Source organism: Leptonotus elevatus, chromosome 11 (genome assembly GCF_054856555.1).
Source record: "Leptonotus elevatus isolate MCC_2025b chromosome 11, RoL_Lele_1.0, whole genome shotgun sequence".
Classification (NCBI taxonomy): domain Eukaryota; kingdom Metazoa; phylum Chordata; class Actinopteri; order Syngnathiformes; family Syngnathidae; genus Leptonotus; species Leptonotus elevatus.
The window spans coordinates 21369023-21394551 of NC_141249.1; the positions used below are offsets into that span (position 1 = coordinate 21369023).

A 25529-nucleotide genomic window follows, 5' to 3' on the forward strand; every position below is an offset into this window, starting at 1 on the left:
TACAGTAAAAGAAGAGATCCCTTTATTCCTACAACAGTATGCGTGTGAAAGGGTGGGTTTCTGTGAAGACAGATGCAGTCGGTAAATGCGGAGAAGAAGGAGCGCTGCGGTGACATCAGTGCATCGAGAAGAGATGCTGGTACTTCTGCTTGATGGATACGGCGTGCTCTTGGGGACACGGCATGACGGGGAGGCGCGGAGGGCCCAGCTGCAGGCCCGATACCTCGTTCATCAACTGCTTGTTCACGCCCACGTCGAATCCTGACAATCATGAGGGAACATTTTCAAGGAGGTAGACAGCTATTGAGAAATAAATGAGAATCACCCTCCCCTTTGACCTTTGCTGTTACAATGACATTTTATCACACTTCAAACTTATTTGAACACAAACTGCTCGTTGCTCTCCTTTTTCTACGAGATGACATTACAGTAACTAAACTGTGTAACGAATATTGCCACTTTTATGGTCTGGTCTATCCACAGGAATTAGCCCTGTGTTTTTGGAAACAACGCCCCATGGAAGTTATACGGTAACAACAGTGCCCTCTAGCGGCCTCTATCGATATTATCCTCAAGAATCCTGCCGCTCGTAATTAATCTGAAGTCCACATAATTCGGGACATAAACGGACTCTATGTACTTGACTGACATCCAGTGACTTCTGTTGTTTATCTCTGTACACAACCTGTATGTCTATCTCAAATGAATGTTTAGCTGATTAGTTAGCTTAGCGGATTCAATAACTTTATGATCGCGGTAATGTTTGAAATGTGTTCAGAATGATAAATGAAGCATCTGGCTTGTCAATTCTGATCAAAATTTCTGAGGTTGCTGGGGCAATTGCAACTCCCCTCAGTGCCGTCTAAATTATGGCAAGCCAAATAATCGCTACAACTGTTTAAAAAAATAAAAAAATCCCACTCACCAACTTTAACAGCATGCCTTATGAGCTCTTGCATCTTGAACTGCTCGAAAGGAAACAGAAAATAGGACAAAGAGATTAGTATTTTTAACGCAAATCTATTGCAGGGGTTCTCTGATTTTTGGGCTCCAGGGTCTTACAGAGAAGAAGAAAATCTTTTTTTTGGTTACATGTTTGTAATGAAAATTTAAAAAGCACTGTATTGCATGCAAATGGAATGGGAATGTTGTGTAAATACTGCACATACTGTAGTATTCATGTGTTGGACGTGTGCCTTTACAGGGTGTGGCCTACTGAGCGACATCAGGAGCGAGAATCAGGTTGACCATTTTTGTTCAGTGTGAGTATCTGGACGCGAGTAGTGGCCCACAACAGCTTCTTGTGAATGTTCTGTTTCTCTATTTATGTGTTTGACTGTTGACAAGGACGGCTAGTTTGAGAAGCACAAGTGGATGGGAAAAAAAAATTGTACCTGAAGGCTCCGAGCCTGTGCGAGGTTGCCGCTCTCAAACTCAGACAACAGCTTGTTCATGTGACTTCCCAGGTAGTTGTAAGTGCTGCGGGTAGAGCGATGAATGCGTGTGAATTAGGGCTGAGCAATAAATGGGATCCAAGTTCATCTTTCCCCATTGAAATGAATAGAAATGCAATTAATCCGTTTCAGCCCCCCTATAAAACGTCAACTAAAATTGTGTAACGTGTATTTTAATGATGAAAATATTGTAGTTCATAAAAACTTACAGTGATAAAAAAAAATGAATAGAATGTAAATCATTTTTTAACAGGTTGTGAATCATAATTTCATGCTTTAATACACCGTGCTGCTCCGACTGGCTGTTCGAACACAGCAAATTTTCAAAGTTGCACACGTGTGATCAAAAATTAAGTTCATCTGTAATGTTTATAGTGTGTTTAAGGTTCATCCTAAATTTCACAGGAAATCTTTTTTTTTTTTTTTTTTTTTTTTTTTTTTTTGCAAGTACCGATTCCGAATGGTGTAAAAACGAACCTGCCAACTGCTCCGTGGGCTCCCAAGACGAGGGCTGCCAGCAGTTGCTGTGTGACAGGACAAGAGGACGTGATTAGTGACAACGCAGGCGACGGTGCGGTTATGCGGCGTTAGCGCAGCGGACCTCGTCCACGCCGTAGAGGACGGACCAGTCGGGTTGAATGTGGCTGATGCACTGGCCAAAATCCAGCAGGTCGCTCCCGGAGAATTTCACCCCTCGGAAGGAGGGAATCAGCGTCTCGATGCCGTCGAGCAGGTCGCTTGCGGGCACTGAGAGAAGACGAGACGCATTCAAGGGGATTTTTGCTGAGGTGAGGTCACATATGCTAATGCATTATGGAGTTTTTTTTTTTTGTATGAGTGAGCAAAAAGCAACAAAAAAAGAAACAAAGAAAAAGTAATATGGAAGTAGACTTTGGGACTGAATAGTGGATAAATTGTAAGTAATGAACGCAATAAATGCCAAAAACGACTTAAAAAGTCTATTTGAATCAAGATATTCAGTGCCAAGGTCGAGTTTTGTTGTTTTTTTACGTACATTTTTTTTTTTTCATTGGGAAAGGAGTTCTGATGCGATGGCCCTTTAAATTGCAAGCAGTTTGAAGAGCGGTAATGAGCTAAACCGCCAGACCCAAGTCCGATATCCTGATATTTTGTGAGAAGTGTATACAAAATATAAACAAGACTCACCATTAACACCGGTTAGAGCTGGAAGGTGGTAGTAGTAGAAAGGCACAGTCGGGGCTACGGCGGCAACCTGCTGGAGGTACGCCCTCAGCGACTCTGAGAAGGGAAAAGATGCACGTCTGTGTCGTTTTCTGCTTTTCACGTGCGGCCACACTTGAATGCGTTTTCTCCGCTTAAAGTCGCGCATGCCTGCAGAACGAGGTTTGAAGAAGGAGGGGGCGATGACTGCTATGCCGTCAGCTTGGATCTCCACTGCATGGCGAGCCTGGACAAACAGTCAGAAGAACTGACTAATATTTACAATATTAAATTCTACAATTTGTCCCAAGAAAGTTTATTCATTTATTCCTAACTATGGCTGTTCTACTCACTTCATAGAATTTCTCTTGACTGCACTGCTTGCTTTTTTTTTTGTCCAGTCAGATTTCCGTCTCTATGTGCCTAATTAGTCTAATTATTTAATTTAAGTAATCTTTCGATGGTTATTTTAAAATGCTCTTGTGTTGAGTTTTGCAATACTTTGTTCTTTTGTATTAATTTAAAAAATATATTTAATTTCAATATTTAATTAAAAAACATTTTATTCTTAAAATGTTTTAATTACTTTTTTTAAATTAAAATTTTAATTTCATTTTTTATTTAGAAAATTGGCCAAAAAAATGGCAGATTTTTTTCTGATTTTAAAAGAGCTAACATAACAGACGATTAATCGGCCGGGCCCAAGCAACGAAATGGAGACATTCCAGTAATTGTTGCACAGACATGATCTCATCTCATGTGTGATCTCATGTGAATTATTTGCAGTTGTTGTACTCATTTAACTGTGCAGGTGTGCGGTTATCTTGAAACACTAATAAGAGGAACTCACCAGCTCTTGGGAATCTTTCAGACTGGTGCAGCCAACGTGCACGATCACCTGCTCCATTCTGTATTTAAAACACACACACACACACACACACAGAAGAAACAGTTAGAAACTTAAAGTTTTTTTTGTTTTTATTTGCTTCAATGTCATTAATAAAGACTAACAATTCAATTGTGAAATGAATAAATAAGCAACATATTTCGATTGTGATGTTTTTGGACTAAAGTCTGTTTGACTTCCTTTTTTAGCAAAGGGGAGCTCAACGGAAACATTTGCTAAGTACAGTATTCTTATTAACATTGCGTTCGTGGAATAACAAGCACAAAACCCACCCATTTTTTAATCCATCTCAAGGGGGCGGCCATTTTGTCATCTACTGAAATTGACGTCTAAGTGCCCTTGGGCTCAGGTTGCGGACGTCAATGGTTTAACAGTTTTCTGGGTTTGGGCGAGCCCAATGGGCACTAAGACGTCGGTTTCAGTGAACAGCAGGTGGCAGTAAATTCATAGTGTGGCAGTGTGCTTTTTGCCCATCCGGGGCAGTAGACTATATTCATGTTTATATATGAAGAATATGGTCACAACCAGTGTTACCCAAGTTACCTTGAAAAAGTAACTTACTGATTACTTTAATTAAAAAATTACTTAATTACTTTTATTAATTATTTGATTTTAAAAGTAACTAAATTATATTACAAGTTATTTTCCATCAGAAAGTATGAAGCACAAAAGGTAAAAATACATTTTGTTACGTGTCAAAGCAGATGAATTAACAATCAATTAATTGACAAAAATATTAAATGAAATGAATGTCACTTTCACGCATTTTTCTCTTTTGGGCCAGTGTTATAAAGAAAAATGTCTCCATCTCTCGCCATCTCTCTCCCTCCCTTTCCCTCCTCTCCCTCCCTATGTTTTGAACTCCCGCATCCATGCCAAGACTTACTTTCCTTTAGCTTTCCGACACCAGTCCTCCGCCAGTAACTTCCTCTCGGCGACGCTGAGAGACATGCCCTCTCCGGTGGTGCCGTTCACTGCGAGCAAGTACCGTCTTGTTAATTTTTTTACGCGGGATTCAGGTCTAAACAGGTGAAAAGTCACTGTTTAACAAATAGAGGAAACCACTTGCTTAACCACTAGGGGGCGCCCCAAGAGCGTTAATTGCCCAGTCAACCAGAGATGGGTTGTAACAACAAGCTACATTTGCTTAATTACATTTACTGAAATGTTTGGATAACAACTCTCTGTCTGAGTAGTTTTAATGCAACTATTCTTTACTTACTTTACTTTTAAGGATGATTCCTCCATTACATTGCGCTCTACTGTATTCTATCTACAGGGATTTATTGTTGCTTGCGCAATCTCTTGTGGTTCGTCATTCAGTGACGTGTCACGTGACTGCGGCCTCAAAGTTCCTCGTTTATGTGAAACGCAGCAGAAATCTATATTGACTTTACAGATGCCGCCAGTAAGGCAACGGATGAGTGGCTGGGCTACGAAAACAGCAGCTCAACCAAACGCTGTGATTTGTGTCTGCCGACAAATCTCAGCACTTCAGCCTACAAAAACTACAATTGGAACTGGGGACACATACAAGCCTCATTGTGCGTTTATAAAATGTAATACTCTGTTGCCCTTTTGTCTAACTTTACAAAAGACAGGAGAAAAAAAAGGGCAAAAAATCAGTAGATTTGTTTTAAAAAGGGTTTCTTATGTTGTAATGTGCCACAAAAATCTAATATTATTAATCATGTTATGCAACAGAGACCCTAAGCAGCAAAAATACAAACAAATGTAAGATGATGTGATACTAAAGACGAACCACAGAATTTTTATCCACAAGAAAATGATGAGTGGTCTTGTTCATTGCAGGATGCTTGATTTCAACATCACAGCTAATATGTTTCCTGTTGGGAAGTGGCGGGCTGTGTATTTGGCACATTCAGACGAGACGTATCCAAATTAATCCACCTGTTGACGCCACTGCTATCAGAATTAAAAGGTGGAATAAGTCCTCACTAGAAGTCCTAGGTACCAAATACATATTTGGCTGCTGCCTTTAAAGACAGTTTAAGAAACAAAATTGGACAAACTGAGAGAACAGGTTATGCTAATATGGTTAGCAGAGATGTGACAACATGGCTGACTGAGGTGGGAACAAAACACACATACCTGAAAGAAACAATGTATGCATAAACTTACCAAAGACGCTATTTACACCTTGCTTCTCTGTCAAGTAGTCGATATAAGGTCCAATCTCTGATAGGTTGACTTCACTGTTATGAGAAAACACATCCAACCCCAACATTTGACATAACAACATCTACAAGATGGCGCCAATTTACGAACACAAACGGGCGACAAATGAACAACTCATCTGCTATTTGGAGTCGAAATTCTCCCAAACAACTTCTATTCTCACATGACCAACTTCTCTCTTAGCTTGCGAATATCAGTGCTGACATCCTCTTTCTAACTTGCTTATTTTTCTTTCTTTTTTTCCCCCCCCCCACCCTGTAGTTTTGTCATCCAACCGTATCTCATCATGTGTCCCAAAAGTCCCGATACATTTGTTTCAGGTGTCATTCGGACAGACGTGAGGCCATCAGCATTTAAAAGCTTCACCTTGCAGTCAGCACATCATTCCCTTGCCACGACTTGCCATTTAACACGGCTGCTGCCTGGCAATACGTTTTTTTTTTCCCTGTTAGCTGCGGTGTGAGCAACGTGTAGAACAATCTCATCTAATTAAGGCAAGTTTTTCAAAACAGGATCTGTTGTTGGAAAAAATCACGTTGCAGAAGGCCTCTTACGTCCACCACTAATCGAAAACGCTGAACTTCTAGAGCAGGCGATGGCGAAAAGACGGGAGCGTCTATTCCGAGGTAACCCATGGGCAAGAAGGGAATGATTGATTTACAAAAACTACAAAACCTAAACTGCCAAATGTTGATGGCCTCATGTATTTATGAATTATACCTCAAGTGGAATAGGAAATTGGAAGTGTATGGTGACTTTGGGGGCACCCTCTATATTCAAAATATGTACAGTATATATCATTTTTATTATTATTATTATTTTAAATACATACCCTTGGGAGGTGAAAGGAGTGAATGTGGCCGCAACCAGGCCAGTCAATTTCAATGTCTTCCCCGCAGATTGAGCCATGGCTGACGGGTCCACGTTTACATGCAAAAATAACATTTAAAATACAAAAACAATTATACAAAAACACACGCAAACCTGTAACATATGTAAATATGTATACAATGTAACATAATAGTGTACCACCACTGCCATTAACTTAAAATTCAACTGAATTCAAATGCAAATCGCAATGTACGCGATACTGTAAACTCAAAGTCTTGCGAATGTGAAGATGTCGAAAAGTGGAAGTCAATTTTCTCGAGTGCTCGCTACTACCTACCTGTTAAAACTCGTCCCTTCCCCTTGCGAGTGTGAGTCAAGTACTGCACTTTTGGGGAAGCCGGGTGCGGATAACAATCATGTTGGATGTTTTGGCTCGGGAGTATGTTGATGTGCCTTCTCACGTGAACGCGCCAAGTGAGCGCAAAGTATTGTGGGAAAAGTAGTTTTGACTTCTGAGGGCTAAACAAAACACGCTACAAACGACCTATAATCCAACTGTGAGGCGGTTACCACTCATAATGTTACATAATCTAATTAAAGTTTGACTTATTGAAATTCCGGTATTTAAAATGTACTAAATGTCGATTTAGGCAAGGGCCGAGCGACATTTAGGTTGTACGGGAAATACTATGGACTGTTTGTTCTATGGCTTTGGTAACGGGTAGCAGGACTGGTTGTCTCCATTACATTTTACGTTTTTGTAGCGTTAAAGTATAATTTAGTGTGAACTGTTTCTATATTTAGAACAAAAGCGTTACTTCGCGATATGAAAACAACGACCCAATTATGAGGAAACTTGATGTAGTTATTTTACCGATTTTTGGGGAAGTGACACTAAAGGCATCATAAACTCTTTAAAAAAAAACTGGTCTGACAGGCTTCGCATCTTTGTACATGCCGGTGAAAATCGAGACGAACGACCTAATTTTAAATAAAATGTTTAACAATGAGCACATACAAAATAAAATGACGCGTACTTTATCTTTGTTAGAGATTTGCCATGAAAAAATGTTCACGATTTCAACCTGAGAGTCATAATTCGGGTAATACACACCTTCCAGGAAGCGGAAGTCGTCGAGTCTTTTTAAGATGGCAGCAGCAGGCTAACCCAAAGAAAAAAAGCAACAGAAGACGGCTAATTTGATTTCCAGTTTCTTACGCCACTGTAACGGACTTTACACATAACGCCGCTAGTGTACTCGTTACACCAAATGGAATAATTTTTAATTGTTTTCCTGTGACATTTTCTTTTGCCGTATCCACGGCGAGTTAGCATATCGGCTAGTGACAAGCTAGCTGGACTAATTAAACTATGGCAAGTGCAAGAGTCTTCGGGCAGGGATGACGAAACCAGTTAGTCAAGATCTGGGAACTAATTTTACGATCGACCGGTAGGTTGCTGATGATTTGAAGCGCCATGAAGAGCTGCTTAGGAAGGACTGCAGTTATTTGCCCCAATTTAATAATTGGAAAGTGAGTGGGCCTTTTGAATGTTACTGTACAGGAAGTAAACAACCTCTTTCGTGTGAGTGTGTGTGTGTGTGTACAATAAGTGACAGTGGATTTGAATTGCTTTCCGTGCAAGTTGTCACACCCAGGAATTCTACAATTGTTTAATTAATTACAAAATAATAACACACGTCCCTTGTATTTGGGCTACGTGGCACACATCCTGCTTCCAGTAGATCCGGGTGATAGCATGGAAAAGTAAACAAGAATTACCTGTAACCAGTGAAATGGCACCTATACAACATTGTATAGGGAGATGGCGTGTAAGTGCCTGAAGCTTCACTGTGTAGTAGTTATAGTTTCTAGTTGCTATTTTAACAAAATGCCAAGAGTCTAATCGAGAGTCAAGTCAAGTTATATACATTGCTGCACATCTGGCCACAATGCCATATGCACTGTTCATATTGATGCTGCTTGCGGCATTATGTAGCCTGGGACGTGCCATGTCACGGGATGAGAAGCTAAAGTTGAGGTGAGTGCAAGAAAAAAAAGTAGAATTTAATCATGATAAAAATCGGCAACTGGACCTAAAGATGCACATCTGTTCTTTCCTCACCAAGGAATCAAGTGGTAGAGATGTTTGACCACGCGTACCAGAATTACATGGTAAGTCATAGCTTTTAATTTCTCAGATGTCAAAACAAAAATTCCCATCTTTCTCAGTCAGACTGTGGCTATCAGGAAAGCATACTTAACTTAAAAGTTATCTGACTTACACCAGAAGCAGCAGCACAGTGACTGAATCATGATACACAAACTATTTTTTAATTTTATTTTGTAGGACAATTTTCTTAAAACACATTCCAAATGTTTTTGTGGATTAATGACATTTTCATTCATTCCAATAGGGAAAGATGATTTGATGTTGAGTGTTACGTGTTATCAGCGTGGTCAAGGAATGAATTGGATGGGAAATTAGCACAAAAATAAAATCTGAAGAAAAGTGTCAGATGAGAAGAATCCAAACATGATTGTCATTGTCCATTTTCCCAAGGACCATGCTTACCCAGCTGACGAGCTGATGCCGCTAACGTGCAGAGGAAGAGTACGTGGACTGGAACCCAGTCGGGGTGATGTGGACGATGCGCTTGGAAAGTAAAAACGGAAGAATACAATACAGTATATTCATTGGTCCAGAATTGGACAATCTACGCACCAACATTTTTGAAAACGGGACAATTTATTTTAGATGTTTTTTTTTTTATGTAGGAAAAAACTGGTCAAATGTATTATCTTATTTGATTCGTCTATCTCAGGCTGCTCAGCTTTCAATGGTACGCTTTTATGACATTTTGTCATGTGCTGTGTTTGCTCCAGCTGTTTTCCCAATACACGGGCACCTAAAAAAATGTTATTTGAATGCTAATATATGTTCAGTATTACATCTTAATTACGTTAACACGTTTGCAATTCTAATCTAATGTTTGAGTTTTCACTTGAACATGCTAGCTGTGTTAGCTTCTATGCTAAGTGGTCAGGAACAAACTTAGCTGTTTAAAAAAAAAAGGTATTTTCCTGATCATATAACAGGGTTGGATTTTTTTTTGAGTGATACACTTTATTGCGGATGAAAAAGTTGAAAAATAATCTTATAAAAATAAAAGCATATTTACAATTTTGAAGAAAAAAAAAGCACTACAATCAATTGCTGTGTTACTTCAGTATTTCAATGCATGTCCTTTCATGTGTTAACGCTTGATTGTCTCCTGTAGGTTTTCGTTGACCCTCATAGACACTCTGGATACGCTTGTGGTGAGCATTTCAATGGGATAAAATTTCACAAGGACGCGTTCCGTTTCATATGTTCCTTAAAAGACATGCACATGACAGTATTGCATCACGAATACTCCTAAATCAGCAGTCCCCAACTTTTTTTGCACCACCATCCAAACATTGGCCAATATGTCCGTCGCGGTGCCTTTTAACACCAATTATTGTTTTTTTTCCGTCCGCCAGCTTTTGAACAAAACGGTGGAGTTTGAGGCTGCGGTCAGAAGAGTCCTGTCGGACGTCAGGTTGGACAATGACATCGTGGTGTCTGTATTTGAAACCAACATTCGAGTCCTCGGGTAAGGATAATAGTCCTTTCAGTGCATGTATTGTCTTACTGCGCTGCATCAGGAAAAAAAAAATGTGACATAAGTCCTGAAAGTGCTCTCTGAAGTTTCTTAGCTATGATTACTATTATTGATGCTGTTAAGGGGTTTGTTGGGCGGCCACTCCATGGCTGTGATGCTGAAAGAAGAAGGACAACATATGCGCTGGTACCAGGACGAGTTGCTGCACATGGCCAAAGACCTGGGCCTCCGTCTGCTGCCAGCATTCAACACCAGCAGTGGCCTTCCTTACCCCAGGGTGAGAAAGGATGCCTGGAAAAACCGGGGTTTTTTTTTTTTTTTTTTTTTTAATTTGGCCACTATGTTGATTAGAGAAAAGGCAAGTTTTTGAGATTGTTTTTTTTCACAGGTGAACTTGAAGTACGGCGTCAGGGGTCCTGAGTCGCGGACGGGCACAGAAACGGACACCTGTACGGCATGCGCGGGAACCATCATCCTGGAATTTGCTGCCTTAAGTCGCTTCACGGGGGATCCTGTGTTTGAGGTTGGGCCCACATCGGCAAATTCAAGCCTTCGTCTTATCGAATTGGTGGCTTTGTTCTGTTGTTATGAAGCAGAATTCCAGCCTAGGCGACAATAGAATTTGCAGTAGTTTGAACAGCAAGTAGCCGTTTAGCACATATTGAACAAATCTTCAAAACCAAAAAAAAGACACTGCACTATTCCTGTTTGAAGTTTAGTGTCAAATTAAAAATAAAACAAAGAGGATACACATGTATATGAAAGGGGAAGTCAAGTAAAAATCCACTCGTTTTTATCCATCGCACAGGGGGCGGCCATTTTGTCTTGGACAGCCATTTGCTGTAGACTGAAAATGACATCGCAGTGCTTATGAGCTCAGAATAACGACCATCAAGGCCTACCGGTTCCCTAGGTTTTGGTCTTTAGCTGAGCCCTAATGCTGCATTCGAGGAAGGTGGGGGATGTCTGACTTTTCCGACCTCATACCTGGAAGTGTGCACTGGAGCGCTCAGCGACCTGAGGTGCGAAGTTGGAAAAAAAAGGCGCCCGACTTCACCAAATGGCTTCACGCTGACATCATTTGACAATGGCGACCCCCGTAGAGAGACAGACCATTAATGGCAATACACAATTTACACAGTTATGAACATATTTATGTCTTTATATATATTATAGCATTAATTTAGTTATTTGACATAAGTAACTGCACATAACACAACGTGATTTGGGTTAACCAGAACAACAAACAACTTATCAAAATCAGCCATCTATTTTGTTTACATTCGCTTTGAACGTTTTGAAGTCGCAATTGGGACAATGCAGGTGGGTAAAAATCCGACTTCCCACCTTCCTCGAAAGCAGCATGTGATGTCATTTTCAGCAAGTGGCAAAATGGCTGCTCCCCTGAGAGGGATTAAAAACGGTTGGATTTTGCTGCTTAATTCATATTCAGTCAGAATGGCGTGTTTAGACCAGTAGGTCAACATAGAACATATTATTGTCAAGAACATTTTTAGAAAGACATTTAGCGTAATGTTAACAAACAATGCAAAATGCCACAGACATGCTAATGAATAGCATCCACGTGGTAGCATTATTTAGAATGCTTCTAGCATTGAACATTTGAACACAAATGTATAACAACAATACTCACAGGCACATATTTTTGATCCTCTGCGGAAAAACCAAACCTTCCTCTCGCTTGCAGGCCCACGCCCGGAGAGCCCTGGACTTTCTTTGGGAGAAGAGGCAGCGGAACAGCAATCTGGTGGGAACCACCATCAACATCCACTCAGGAGAGTGGGTCCGCCGGGGTGAGAGGAGCACACGGTAGTAGATGAGGTGGGAAGTAGCTGGTGGCAGAATTAAGGACACGAGATGGGAAGATTCGATTGTGCGAAGGCCGGAGGAGTTGGAAAAAAAAAAAAAAAGCATTGTATTTGTGCGATGACTCACATTAAGATGCATCCTTTGTTTCTAGACAGCGGAGTTGGAGCGGGAATTGACTCATACTATGAATACCTACTCAAGGCCTACGTTCTTCTGGGAGATGACCAGTTTCTTCAGCGGTTCAATATTGTGAGTGCATGACACACAAACTCACAGGATATAATTCAATAGACTGTATTGCATGTTTTCAATGGTTTGTAGTTTGTTTTGTATACGCCATTTCCGTAAATAGTGGCCAGGGGTGTTAAGTTACTCCCCCCCCCCCCCCAATTTTCTTATATATGTCACAAGGTGGCAGAAAATCACTTTTTACAAATTTCTCAAATCTCACAATTTTAACAGTAGAAGTCAATAATAGGTACTACATGTTTTTTCTTTTTGAAGGATTAAAGGTTGTTTACTCTCCCGAATTTAATGATGCCCGGCCACTTTTTGAGGAAATATGTTGCCCATGTTTATGTAATTTGTTCCTTTTTTTGTGGGGGGGAAATAAGACTGTTCTATCATTCCACTCAGCACTATGCATCCATCATGAAATACATAAGCCAGCCCCCCCTGCTGTTGGACGTGCACATCCACAAACCTCTGCTTCCCGCTCGCACCTGGATGGACTCCCTGCTGGCGTTCTTCCCTGGTCTGCAGGTCAGATTGGATCATGTGGAATGGATTTTATATATATATATATTTTTTTGCAATTTCATTCATTGTTTCCTCTTTTGACTTCCCAGGTGTTGAAGGGAGACATCCGTCCAGCCATTGAAACTCATGAAATGTTGTATCAAGTTACCAAAAAACACAACTTCCTACCAGAGGTAGGGGTGGGAATCTTTGAATGTCTCAATATTCGATTCGATTCCGATTTTTGGGCCTGTGATTCGATTAAGAAAGATTTTTGATTCAAAATAATCTGATTGACAATTTTTGCTTCAATTTATAGATGTTCAAGAAATCGTAATGATCTACTCCAGTCTGACTCGCTAATGCTAATTAGCGCGCTACTCGCGGCACTTTTATCACTCAAAAGAACGGCTCCACACTGCAAAAAAACCCCAACTTTTATTGGAATAACTTGATCGGGACTATTTCCTTCTACTCTCTAATGTGGCTACAACTTAACAGTGTATTAGACCGCGTGGAACCACATTGCCCCTAAGTGGCCAAACCGGGTACAACATGAACAGCGCTCCAAATAAAGGCACACACAGACAAAGGCAAGACAGTATAAAATAATTTAAATAAAATCGATTTTGGGACATTTAAAATCGATTCTGAATCGTACTAAATGAGAATCGTGATTCTTATGAGAATCGATTTTTTGGCACACCCCTAGTACCCAGTCAGACTTAAATTGCGATCATTACTTGTAAACAAGACAAACCGGTGCATCTTCTTTGTTAGAAAGCGCTGTCAAATACAGTCTAAATCAATTTTTTAAAACAAAGTCAAACTGCAAAATCCTCTCATAGGAAACGAATGTAAACTGAATTAATTTGTTCCAAGTGCAAACTGACATAATTGTAAACCTTAGTTATTGTAACTCTACATGTCATTTTTGTCACACTTATACATTAAACAATAGCATTTATTCTGGCACATCTTCTCATTTATTTTAGACTACTTTCAAAAGCAAGAGTGTTTATTTATCCGTTGCTAAATGTATGCAACAGCTGTGTAAAACGATGAGGCCAAATGACACTTACAACTAGCCCAGAAAGGAACGCCCTGAAATGTTCATGTGTGTACTGTACATTCATGGGAACGATACACCAGCCAGCCTGAGGCTTTTTGGCGCGTTCCAGCTCAATCTATTCGAGTTCCACTTTAAGATGCTGCAATGGTGCACTGACTCTTTCTCCTCTCTTCTCCCCAGGCCTTCACTACTGATTTCAGGGTACACTGGGCCCAGCATCCTCTGAGGCCAGAATTTGCTGAGAGCACCTATTTCCTTTACAAGGTAAAAAAAAAAAAAAAAAAAAGTCAATTTTCCTTTACAAGGTAAAAAAAAAGGGGAAAAAAAGTCAATGCAGATGTCTTGTCTTCAGAGTACACGTCTACTGTTTTGAATTTTTGTTATTTGTGATAGCTCACATAAAATCACCATGAATGTGAATCTTACATGTGAGGGCTATTTTTTTATTTTTTTTACTCTTCTGATTGGCTATTAAAAAGGAAAATGTTATCATTTGTAAGCGTTTGAAATCAAATTATGTTATCATTGAACTTTTGCTTCATATGGAATAAGCATACAAATGTGCTGCTAAAATACTGGCGAACGCTCTCTTTTGCGCCAGGCCACGGGAGACCCGTACTATCTTGAAGCGGGTCGCACCATCATGGACAACCTCAACCGCTTTGCTCGGGTCCCGTGCGGATTCGCTGCCATGAAGGACGTGCGCACCGGCAGCCACGAGGACCGGTGAGCATTGATGGTGACACCAAATTGTTGGTGATGCTAAATTGAGTGCTGGTAAATTCGATTATTATTTATTTTATTGTTTTTGTTTGCAGATGGGTACAGTTCACACGTGCAGAAATATGCACATTATCATTAATCCCTCCGTTAGAATTTTTCCCCTCTAAAAAAAGGAAAGGAAAAAAAAGTACAAAAATACAAATGAATTAAAACAATATAAACATCAGTGAGCGACTAGCATTGTTTTCAAATGATCCTAATTCAAACTTCAATTGGGCTTTTTGATTTTAAAGCTACTGAATGTAGAATATTCCATTTCGAATCGCTACTGCCACCTGCTGACGAAAAATGAAACTGCACACACCCTCCTTCACCTACACAACCCGCACACGATGTCACATCCGCAGACAGAGCGCGGGAAATTGGAACCCGAATCCAGTCTGAAAACAATTGGCCAGAGGCTTGCAGGAGTACCCATTGTGAACAGCTAAGGTGTTAATCTACTAATTAGAAGACATTTCAGTCATAAATGGTCAAATAAAAAGACTACTGTAAAGATATTTTTGGGGAAAAAGTTCCATATTGCAGCTTTAATGTACCTTAACCATTTTTCCCAACAAGTCTCAAACCAACCGTGATTCCGATTTACAAATGCTGTTATGTCTTCCATTTTTAAATTATTTTTTTTTACTCTACGCTATAAATGGCGCTTGATTCAAAATTGTGCTGCTATGGAGCCTGCCAATGACTTGCAAGCTCACGATTGCATATTACAGATGCAAATGATATTTTCTCCTCATAGAATGGACTCTTTCTTCCTCGCCGAGATGTTCAAGTACCTTTTCCTGCTTTTCGCCGATCCGGAGGACCTACGCTTCGACGTGGAGGACTACATCTTCACGACCGAAGCACATCTGTTGCCTCTGTCGCTCTCCACGACGCCTCACGTCTCATCTGCTCGCCCGAATCAAACGGTAATTGTCGTCATTGGCAAAACACATTCAAACGAGGCACTTTCTTTTTTTTTTTTTTTTTTTTTTTTTTTTTTTTTTTTTTTTTCTTTTAAAAGAGCTCAGTATTGTTCATTCGGAAATGTCATCATCATTGCTCTTTTATTTTATTTTTTTTTTTTATTTTTTTTTTTTTAAATATATATATATATATATATATACACATATATACATACATATATACATATATACATACATACATACATACTTTTTTTTTTTTTTTTTTTTTGTGTGTGTGTGGGTGAGTATGTGTGTGTGCGTGCGTGCGTGCGTGTGTTTGTTAGCTCACCAGAAAACCTATTAGAAAAAAAAAAATCTTATACCGTTCACCTAAATCGAACACCAGGAGACCCGAGGGGACCGAAGAAAACCAAGGAAGGTGAAATCCAGCACCGACCAGACACCCCCCACCAGAACTCCTCCCCAGCCCAAGAAACATCCAGACCCCAACAAATCCAAAAAACATAAAGTCAGGGAGGCCTCAAGAGACCAACGGAGAGACCGAGAAAAGGAAGGAAGGACAGACGAAGCCGCGTGAGATCCGAGACACCAGCCTCCACCGATTCAATAACCTGAGGAGGAAACAGATTGTGTCTGAGTTTCGGTAGATGCTGGTGTGGTGGATCTGGCATGCATGAAAATCTCCACCAAAGAGGGGAGCCGTCGACCCCCGCCGGAACAGAGCAAGCGCAACACCTCAGGGCCCCCCAGGCCGCGGCAGCGCCAAAGGACGACCCCCGGGCCCCACCAGGGCCACCGGCCGGAGAGCAAACCCAGGAGCAGGAGCGCCCCCCGCCCCAACACGGCCCGCGCCCCCGGCCCAACGCAGCAGGACGGGGCACTGCAGGCCCACCAGGCACCCCACCGGCCCCCAACCCCCGCCCCCCCACCACCCCCCGCCCCCCATCCACCCCCCGCCACCCACCCCAACCCAGCCCCAGCCGCCCCCATGCCCCCAATCCCCCAGACACCCCCCACCCCCAGCACCCCCCCACCCCGCAACCCCCACCACCGCCCCCCCCAACAAAGCCGCCCCCCCCCCCCGACCCCACCCCGACCAACCGGCAGCCCCCCAACCCCCGACCCCCAGCCCCCGGGGACCACCCGCACCCAGGCACCGGCGCCGAAGAGGGGCCGGACAGCGGAGCGGAGAGGGCAGCCGCGCCCACCCCACCCCCCGCCGTGTGGAAGGACGGAACACCGGGGGCAGAAGGGGGAGATGGGGGCACCGGAGGGCGGCCGACACCCCCGAACCCCAGGCCCAGCGGGGGAAGGCCCCGGTCGTCACCCCAGCGTTCTTTGTGAAAATTAACCCCTGTTACTGAGTCCGCCAGCTCGCGGACTGGCGAACTCTACCCCTAAACCGTGAATGTGACCCCACCCAGTGTATATACAAGTGTGTGTGTGTGGTGCATTAAAATTAGGAGCAGGTGAACCGGAGCCGATGGAAATGATATTCCCACGCTCCGATCCACCCGCCACCCAAGCATGTTGCTGAGTGTATGTGGTGCATTAAAAAAAATAGATAGGGCGGGGGGGGGGGGTTGGTGGCGACACGGACAGGGGACCGCAGCACTGCTCTATACTGCGGCCCCCAACCGATGGCACCCCCACAGGCCCCCAAGCCCCCCCCCCACCCACAAGTTGTGTGGTGTATTAAAATTGGAGGGGAGTTGTAGGGTGAAGACGGTGTTTCCACCCTACCCCACCCCCCAAAGTGTGTTATGTGCCCTATATGTCTATAAAAGTGTATTGTGCAAACCTAGTGTAGTGAGTTAAGAGGTGTGACCAGCAAACGAGGCACTTTCTAATGCAAGGCTATTATGTGGTCAAGATACCTCAAGTGGAGCAGGAGCTGGACGACTCCAACTTTGACTGGACCTGCCCCAACACGCGTCTCCTGTTCCCTGATCCGGCCTTCCCGCGGAACCTGAGGGAACCAATTCGGAGCGCCGTGGACAAGAGCTGCCCGCGGCCTGCTCCTCACAGGTTATTATTTCTTGATACAGTGGGTAACATGGCTTCCGGGTTCCGTCACTTGTAGGGCTGGGTATCGATTCTAATTTGCTCAATTGACTCGATTTTGATTCTCAAGAGTTCGGTTCGATTCAATTTTGAATTTGTCCGATTCGATTCTCTTCAATTCCATCCGATATGGATTATTTATGGAACATCAATTCTTTTTAAGTATCAAGGACATTTATGATCACTTAAGTGTTCCACAAACATTGACATCAGCAAGGATGAGATGAATATATTTTCATTATTCTAATTGAATAACTGTGGAGATAAATGAAAAAGATTCTGAATTGTCTTAAAGTGTAATTAAAGTCAGGTCTTTCATAAATGTAAGAAAATACTTTTTAAATTCATGTAAATTTCAAGAAAACAGTAAGATCCCCCAAAAAATGAATTTATAGGAAAAGAGATATTAAAATAATTGATTCATTGTTTTATGAATCAATATCAGGCTTTTGGGCTATTTTACAAGATAAAACGAGAGGTGTGCGCAAGTTTTGGATACGCCCAAAAATGGAATAGAAAATAGGAAAAAAATTGAGTAGTTAAGGTTGAACATTTTTGAAAAATCTACATTTTCTTTCCCTTGAATATTGAGATTGCCGTTTCAAGGTCCCCTTCCCATGTGTTTTTTAATAAACACAATCAATCCATAATTCTCCTGAATTTGATTAATTGTTCAGCCCGACCAAGTACACAGTATTCACTTTTAAAACAACAACATAGTCGCAGGGATGCATAAAAGCAACCATAAATGGCATTTTTTTCAAATGAGCAGGCGTGCCTCATTGCATTGACGTCATCCTCCTGATTTGAATCCCGCTCGTTTATTCCTCCATTGCAGGGAACCCGGCATGGGAGCCCCTCCTCTGAGAGCCCAGGACTTCATGGCGAACAACCCGGAACATCTGGAGCTGCTGAGGCGGATGGGCGTCAGCCTCATCCACTTGAAGGATGGCAGGGTGCAGCTGGTGCAGCATGCCACGCAGGTACACAAAAGAAACGCTGTCATGCGAGAGGCGTACGATGTCGTTCCGGGCATTGCTATGAGTCATGATTCACTGATAGCCTTTACTAAGGATGGGAAGGATTCGTCATGTTTTTTTTTTAGTACCGCACAGGGAAGGAGAATCAAGTCATGATATCATCATCAAACCTTTATGAACCGTAAAGGTTTGATGATGGCACCTTTTCTCTCACATCGCCCCCCCCCCCTTCTTGACATGTAGGCGGTGAGCCCCATAGCCGCCGAGGACGGCGTCCGCTTCATGCAGGAGATGATGGAGCTTTCCAGCCAGCAGCAGAAGGAGCAGCTGCCTCCCCGAGCCATTCAGATCGTCTCGCATCCGTTCTTCGGCCGCGTCGTGCTGACCGCCGGCCCGGCGCAGTTCGGCACGGATTTGTACAAAAGCGCCACGGGGGTGAGCTGCCACGGAGTAGAAGTATAGACCGCAAATTTGGACAATTTGGAGTTAAACAATTTGATCATTAATTAGTTGTCAATCGTCGTAGCACCTGTAATTAATTTTTTCAATTTGTGAGCCGTAAACTCTCATCAAAACGTTCGGAGTAGTTTGGTGCTTAACTAAATCCTAAAGATACAAAGATTAATTAAGATTTAGTAAGTAGAAAAAATAAGAGTCTATAAAAGGGCTTGTGCTGCACTATGGAATATTTCTGAAATCAATTAAGCTATCCGATCATTCAATCAATTAATCAGATTCGTTTTAATTTAGCGTGTATTACAAAAGCTTCGTATTTGTATAGTGACTAAAAAAATGGGTGATAGACGTTTCATTCACTATGTTCGGTCATTGTTTTCCAAAGTAAAAACCGATGTTTACAAATGTCTTATTTTGATTAAGATAATCAGGCTTCTTTCATGAAGGGCTACAGAAATCAGTGAACAATTACTGTGGATATCCTGAAATTAGCATTTGGACAATTTCACATAAAAAAATGGCTCCAAACGATTACTCGATTATTAACTCATTCACTCGCAGCCATTTTCACTGAAGCAACCCCATTCGCTCCCGGCTGTTTTACTGGATTTTGACAGATTTTGCAAGGCGCACAGAATATTGTGTCATATTGCTATAAAAACATGGAGATTAGAGTCTCTTCTTTCATCAGGAAAAAAAGTACATTTCTATCTGTTTCCGTTTTGCAGCAATTAGCATTAGAATATAGCTAAGTTTCATCATTATTCACAAATCTATTTAGAACTGTGGGGAAATCAGATTGTTTTCAACAATGGCCCTGGTTGATCTCTTATACTCTGCTGCCACCAGCTGGCCGTTTTTTAAATTACTACCATTGCTTCACCCATTCTTTGAAGTTCAGAGGCTGCATCAAAGCCTTCTATATCCTCTAGCATACCCCCCCCCCCCCATAAACGTATAAATATGTCTTTGGGACACAAACGTTTAAAATAGAACATATTTATACGTTTTGGGGAGCAAATTAGTCAAAATAGTTGTTAATTTGATAATCGATTACTTGTCGATTCATCGTTTAGTTTTGACTGCTCTAAAAAGGGCGCTTTGACCTGAACCTGACCCTTTTTTGCTAGGCTCCTCATTCAAACTAAATGTCTTGACTCCCTCCTGTGCGCAGGTCCGAGGCTTTGTCACCGTGGCCGAGCCGTACACGGGCTGCAGCGAGATCACCAACGGCGAGTATGTGCAAGGCCACATCGCACTGCTGCAGAGGGGCCAGTGCATGTTCGCGGAGAAGGCGCGGCACATCCAGAAGGCCGGCGCCATCGGAGGCATCGTTGTCGGTGAGCGCGCGGGGCCGAGCGGGGCGCGACGAGGAAGATGAACCCGCTGATGAGATTAGCCGGCGATTAAATGGATTACCTCCAAGATAGACAGACAGTCAGATAAGTCGTGTGTGATGAGCCGTTAATTGGCTTTTTCCTGTCTCGTACTTGTGGACAATTATTTTCCACAACAACCACCACCACCACGCTTGTCGTCATGACAAGAAAGTATGAAACGTTAAATTAATCTCACGGAAATCATACAAAATTCTCATCATTTTTAAGACATTAAAAAATGTCCTAAAATGTTACCTGAGTAGTCGATGTAATTATTGGTAGGATAACTGATTCTGAAAAGATTCATTATTGTACAATGTTCAAATCTGCGAAGAATTGACACATTCTCCAAAAGAGGATTGTAATTGCTTATAGATGCCACATGATGGCAGCAAATCACTGAAAAAGGAGATTGGTATGCCATTTGGATTCATATATTCACTGTGGTCTGTAACAACACAAAGAATAATTCTCCTAGTAATATAACGGATTACAGTTACACACATTTTGTAATTAGATTACATAATTTGGTAATTAGTTACTTTAGCGCTAAATAACACGCTAGCACAAACTGACGGGACATCACACACTGGCAAACAAATATTGGCACGTTACACAAAGAATGCAAGTCATAAAATGATTTACACACAAAAATAAATGTTTGAGAATATATTTCAAATGATAACAGAAAATTAGACTACAGCAGCTATTAGTGGCTGTATCGAGAGAAAGAAGCAAAAACATGATTTCATTTTGACTGAGGTGCATTCAAAGACCTTCAACAAACAAATTTGAGAATCCCGACTCTCCACTACAAGCATGAGGGAGTTCACTCATCAGGGCTCAATAACGCAAATGATATTCAAAATGTCTGAAAAAGTTCCCATTTCCTTGTCTTGTCAGACGACAACGAGGGAAGCAGCAGCGACACGGCGCCGCTCTTCCAGATGGCCGGCGACGGCCGCAACACGGACGACATCACGCTGCCCCTCCTCTTCCTCTTCCACAAGGAGGGCAACATCCTGCTGGAGGCGCTGAAGGAGTACCGGCAGGTGGAGGTTCTGCTGAGCGACAAAGCCCGAGACCGAGGTGCGTGCGTGTGTTCCCGCCGCATGTCCCCTTTGTTTGTCTTGTCATCGACGCCGCTCGTCTTCATCACGCCTAACCCGATTCGCTTTGCAAATTCAAGATGAGGCTTCGCCCTTTCCCAGCCGTTTTGAGTTGCATCCGTTTATCGAAATGACCCAACGCTTCCTCTCCCCTCTGCTCGCTCATTTTGCCTTCTCCTCTCTTTTCCCCCTGCCTGAACCTCTCATTTTGTGGACAAACAGCCGCCATATTCAAAGGTAAACCTCTTCCTGGAAGTCTGTTTGAGGGCAGTAAGTATTCCTCTCTGCTTTTCTTCACTCACATCTTTTCATTTTCATATTAGAGTGAACCCTGGTTTGTTGCGGGGGGGGGTACATTACAGACCCACCCGAGTGATATACCTGAATTTATGATTACAATTTTTTTTTTTTACAGTATACCAATTAAGAAGTCAAGTGTGCTTGCTTCGAGCTGTTTGTCACTCCAGGTTGAGGTTTTCCGTTCAAATGAGACGACAAGACAAATGAGAACTAAGCATTTTATATTTTAACATCAAAATGCGCAAACAAACGGTTTCATTTCATCGAGCGAAGGTCCACTAGCTTAATGCTAACATGTACAGTGATGCTTTGAGATACAATGTTTATTTTTCTTGGTCAAATGTTTTATTGAAGGGAATTGTATAACATGAAATGGGGCTGCACGATATTGAAAAAAACATGCAATATAGTTGCTGAATATAGCGATATATGTAACATTTTTATTATCAAAGGAAATAATTGAATTTTTTCATGTGGCAAAAATAAGCAAAGTAAATGCATTGTTAGTTAACTCATTGTAATTACCTCTCGATAATGTTCAACTATTGGATGGCGGTGCACGTTTTAGTTTGCGTCCAGCTGGTCAAATTCAGATAAAAGCATAAAATTCCATATAAAACTTAGTGCGTATCTTTGCGATATGCATTTTGCATGGGCCAATATCGAGAGGGAAACAATTGACCTTTTTATTATTAAAATAAAAAAACACCTTCATTCAGCCATAATACATAAAACAAACATAATTTCTTATTACGTATTTAAAGCAACCACATATAACTTTGCCTTTAAAGTCTTCTATCTTAATGCTAACACATAATGGGAAACGCAATAGCTGAGACCGACTCGATATACAATATTTCCGAATTCACTGAATATTTCCTCCACCTCCACCACCACCACCCGCCCTCTCTTCAGACTGCTCCCTGCCCACACACTCCCAATTGTGTTCTCCAACTGCCTCCTTATATTCGTTTCTCACCATTCACGAGTTCACAAGTTGCAAGTTTGGACGCGGTGCCACTATTAGGCATCATCACAACAGGAACGTACCACGGCGGTTGGACCGATGTAAAAAAAGTCGAGTGTTTTTCCCCTGAAGCGCAAAAAAAAATCTGTAATATAATCAACATCTTAGAAATCTGTGATATCGCTGGAGCGCGAATGATGAACCGTGATACTGTTGGTTTACTGTCGTCTGAATTTGATGTTTAACTTGGCTCGTCTTTTTGTCGACGACCTTGCGTTACTAGTTCAGTGTGTACTCTTGCGTATTTATAGAAAGCACACTTCTGGGGGAATATTAATCCTGCCAGATTTCCCCGCGCAACTTTTTGCCTTCTTTTCTCTCCATTGGGCTATTTCTCTCTCAGCAACATAAGAGGGGGGGAGAAAGATTTCATCCTGTGACTCACTACGGGCGGGCATCGTGCGGCTGTGAGCTGTCAGCCTCTTTGTGAAAAGCGCTCTATTTTTGCACGTCTCACATCTTTTTGCGTCCCCGCCCACCGCTCGCCTTCCTTTTCAGGCGCCGACGTCCACGAGCCAGAGGAGGACTGTCGAACCCAAGCCACCTCGCCGACGGCATCCGCGTCGGAGGCGACGACGGCATCCGCGTCGGAGGCGACGACGGCATCCGCGTCGGAGGCGACGACGACGACATCGGGGGAAGGTGGAGACGCCGGTCCGGCCGGAGGTGAGGACGTTAGGCCGGCGGAGGCCGACGCGCCGAAAGCCAACACCGGGGAGGAAGTGGAGCGGCGGGTTGACGGGGACGGCGCCGGACAACAGTCGGTGAACCAGATGCTGACCGACTGGCGGGATGACTTGGAGGCCTTCCGGCAGATGGAGAAAGACGAGCTTTGACGCTAACGGTCAAATGGTGAACTAGCGGCGCCGGCGTGTTCGCCGCCTCATCTGCGGCCGGCACGCCGTGCCAAGGCGACGCCGGCCACACCGGGCATCGGTGGACCACGATGGAGACCTGCTTGATGATGGATGAGAGAGCCAGGGTGCTTACCTAGGGTTGCAAAATTCCAGGTTTTTAAAAGTTGGAAACTTTCCATGGGAATTGAAAGTAAAAAAAAAAAAAAAAGTCAACTCATCCACTGCCAGCTCAGTTAAAATGGAGAAAACATAACATCATGTTTGTGCTTGAATATGACCTTTTCATGAAATGACACTTTACGCCCTTAAATTCCCATGAAAAGTTTCCAATTTGAAATATTTACCAGAAAATGTCAACCCCTTTGCAACCCAATTCTTACCTCACTGTGTCTGACATTTCTTTACCACAAACGATTATTATCAAGGAGACTGATTTTTTTAATTTAATCTCGACCGGTGTTTCCCAACGTACCCAACCAACCCACGTAAACTACTCACTTCTCAAAGATGTGTATCTTATATCCATCCTGTAGCTCACCACCAAACAAAAAAGCCACAGGTAGTGTATTCTGTACACTTTGTAAAGGGGTTCCGTCTCAATTTACCAAAAAGCTCATATTCAGTTTCTGTGTGAAATTTGAGTGTGTTCAGTTAAACACAGTTATTATTGTGTTGGTTGAATGGCAACAAGTGGATACATGTTAATTATACCTTGCGCCATCTAGTGGAAGAATATCTCATTGTTCTGCCTGCCGCTACAAGTCGCCGGCAAAAATAGATGAACACAGATGAGGTAACTCAGTTTATGTTTATAATCAATTCTCGCCTATGAAATGAAACTTATTTGTTGTACATAATTTTCTGACTATTATGTTGAATTTTGATCATTTTTCCTCAGCGTGGTTGGAAATCATTGATCTAAACCTCCACCAATACAGGAAAAACAATCATTGAATTTTGTCAATGCGTTTTATTGGCTGGGAAATTAAGAAAAATGGAGGGCATCTGTCCACAAAGTTGCATAGAAATCCATTGTTTTCTTGCATTTGCTTAATTTAAATAACATCAGCTCCTTGGTGGAGGTAATGATTTGCGCTGGAGTCCTCTGTGCATTTCAGTTATTTTGTAAAAAATATATATATATATATATCTCCAATGAGTGTCGCCCAGCATCATTTATTCACCAGTGGATCTTAATTTAATGAAAATTTGATTAGAATTTTTTGTTTAAGTTTTGGGGCTTTTGTGTGAAATTTCCAGATTAACCTCAAATGTGCTGTGCTCCGCATCAGTCAGCCCCTCATTATTACGGTGTAATTTTATACACTGAAATTATGATCAGTGCCATTTTTTTTCTTAAAATCCTTTTATTTTTTTTAACGTGTGTTTAGGGGGGCTGGAACGCATTAATTGTATTTCCATTCATTTCAATGTGGAAAGATGATTTGAGATACCAGTGTGGTCACCGAACAAATTAAACACCACTGGATCCCAAAATTTTGTAAGTAATGTATTGGTCAAGTGTTTGACTGAACTAAAAGCTGTTGGCTCACTTTCATGCTCGTAACCAATCAAGCCACAGCAACGTGTCGCGTGATGATGAACGATTAACTTAATAAAACTTGAGACTTTTAAGGAATGTCTTGGTTGTGTTTGAACATGAGATGTGCATAAGAAATGTCAATAGATTGAATGAAGTGTTTTGTTTAGGTTTTAAATTTACTTTTGAGGTTTACAAGCAAATCGAACTCTGCTGCAAATAGCGAAAATCGCACAAAAGAATGAACTAATAATTTCCAATAG

General features: G+C 42.0%; 2 protein-coding genes across 6 annotated transcripts; one reads left to right on the forward strand and one right to left on the reverse strand.

Annotated features, from left to right (window-relative positions):
* npl (N-acetylneuraminate pyruvate lyase (dihydrodipicolinate synthase)) lies at positions 1-7942 on the reverse strand. 2 transcript variants are annotated; one of them, XM_086089250.1, is made up of 12 exons: positions 7688-7942; positions 6575-6653; positions 5686-5759; positions 4430-4517; positions 3487-3544; positions 2808-2883; positions 2622-2714; positions 2056-2201; positions 1932-1978; positions 1395-1479; positions 926-965; positions 1-261 (listed from the first exon to the last, which is right to left on the reverse strand). In XM_086089250.1, the coding sequence occupies exons 2-12, from the start codon at positions 6649-6651 to the stop codon at positions 116-118; spliced, it is 930 nt and encodes a 309-aa protein (XP_085945376.1). In that variant the 5' UTR covers positions 6652-6653; positions 7688-7942; the 3' UTR covers positions 1-115. The 2 variants fall into 2 exon arrangements, with proteins under 2 accessions (XP_085945376.1, XP_085945375.1); XM_086089249.1 differs by lacking the exon at positions 7688-7942 and adding an exon at positions 6911-7260.
* Positions 7676-25361, forward strand: edem3 (ER degradation enhancer, mannosidase alpha-like 3). Of its 4 annotated transcripts, none has more exons than XM_086089227.1 (21): positions 7676-8614; positions 8703-8748; positions 9137-9237; positions 9855-9894; positions 10099-10211; positions 10344-10497; positions 10609-10743; positions 11929-12034; positions 12202-12299; positions 12687-12812; positions 12899-12982; positions 14041-14124; positions 14462-14586; positions 15386-15557; positions 17428-17582; positions 18457-18601; positions 18842-19033; positions 20229-20394; positions 21337-21522; positions 21765-21812; positions 23368-25361. In XM_086089227.1, exons 1-21 carry the CDS (start codon positions 8526-8528, stop codon positions 23703-23705), a joined length of 2703 nt encoding a protein of 900 aa, XP_085945353.1. In that variant the 5' UTR covers positions 7676-8525; the 3' UTR covers positions 23706-25361. The 4 variants fall into 4 exon arrangements, with proteins under 4 accessions (XP_085945353.1, XP_085945354.1, XP_085945355.1 ...); XM_086089228.1 differs by having other exon boundaries at positions 21765-21779; XM_086089230.1 differs by having other exon boundaries at positions 8600-8614; positions 9137-9187.
* Positions 25362-25529: the final 168 nt, after the last annotated feature.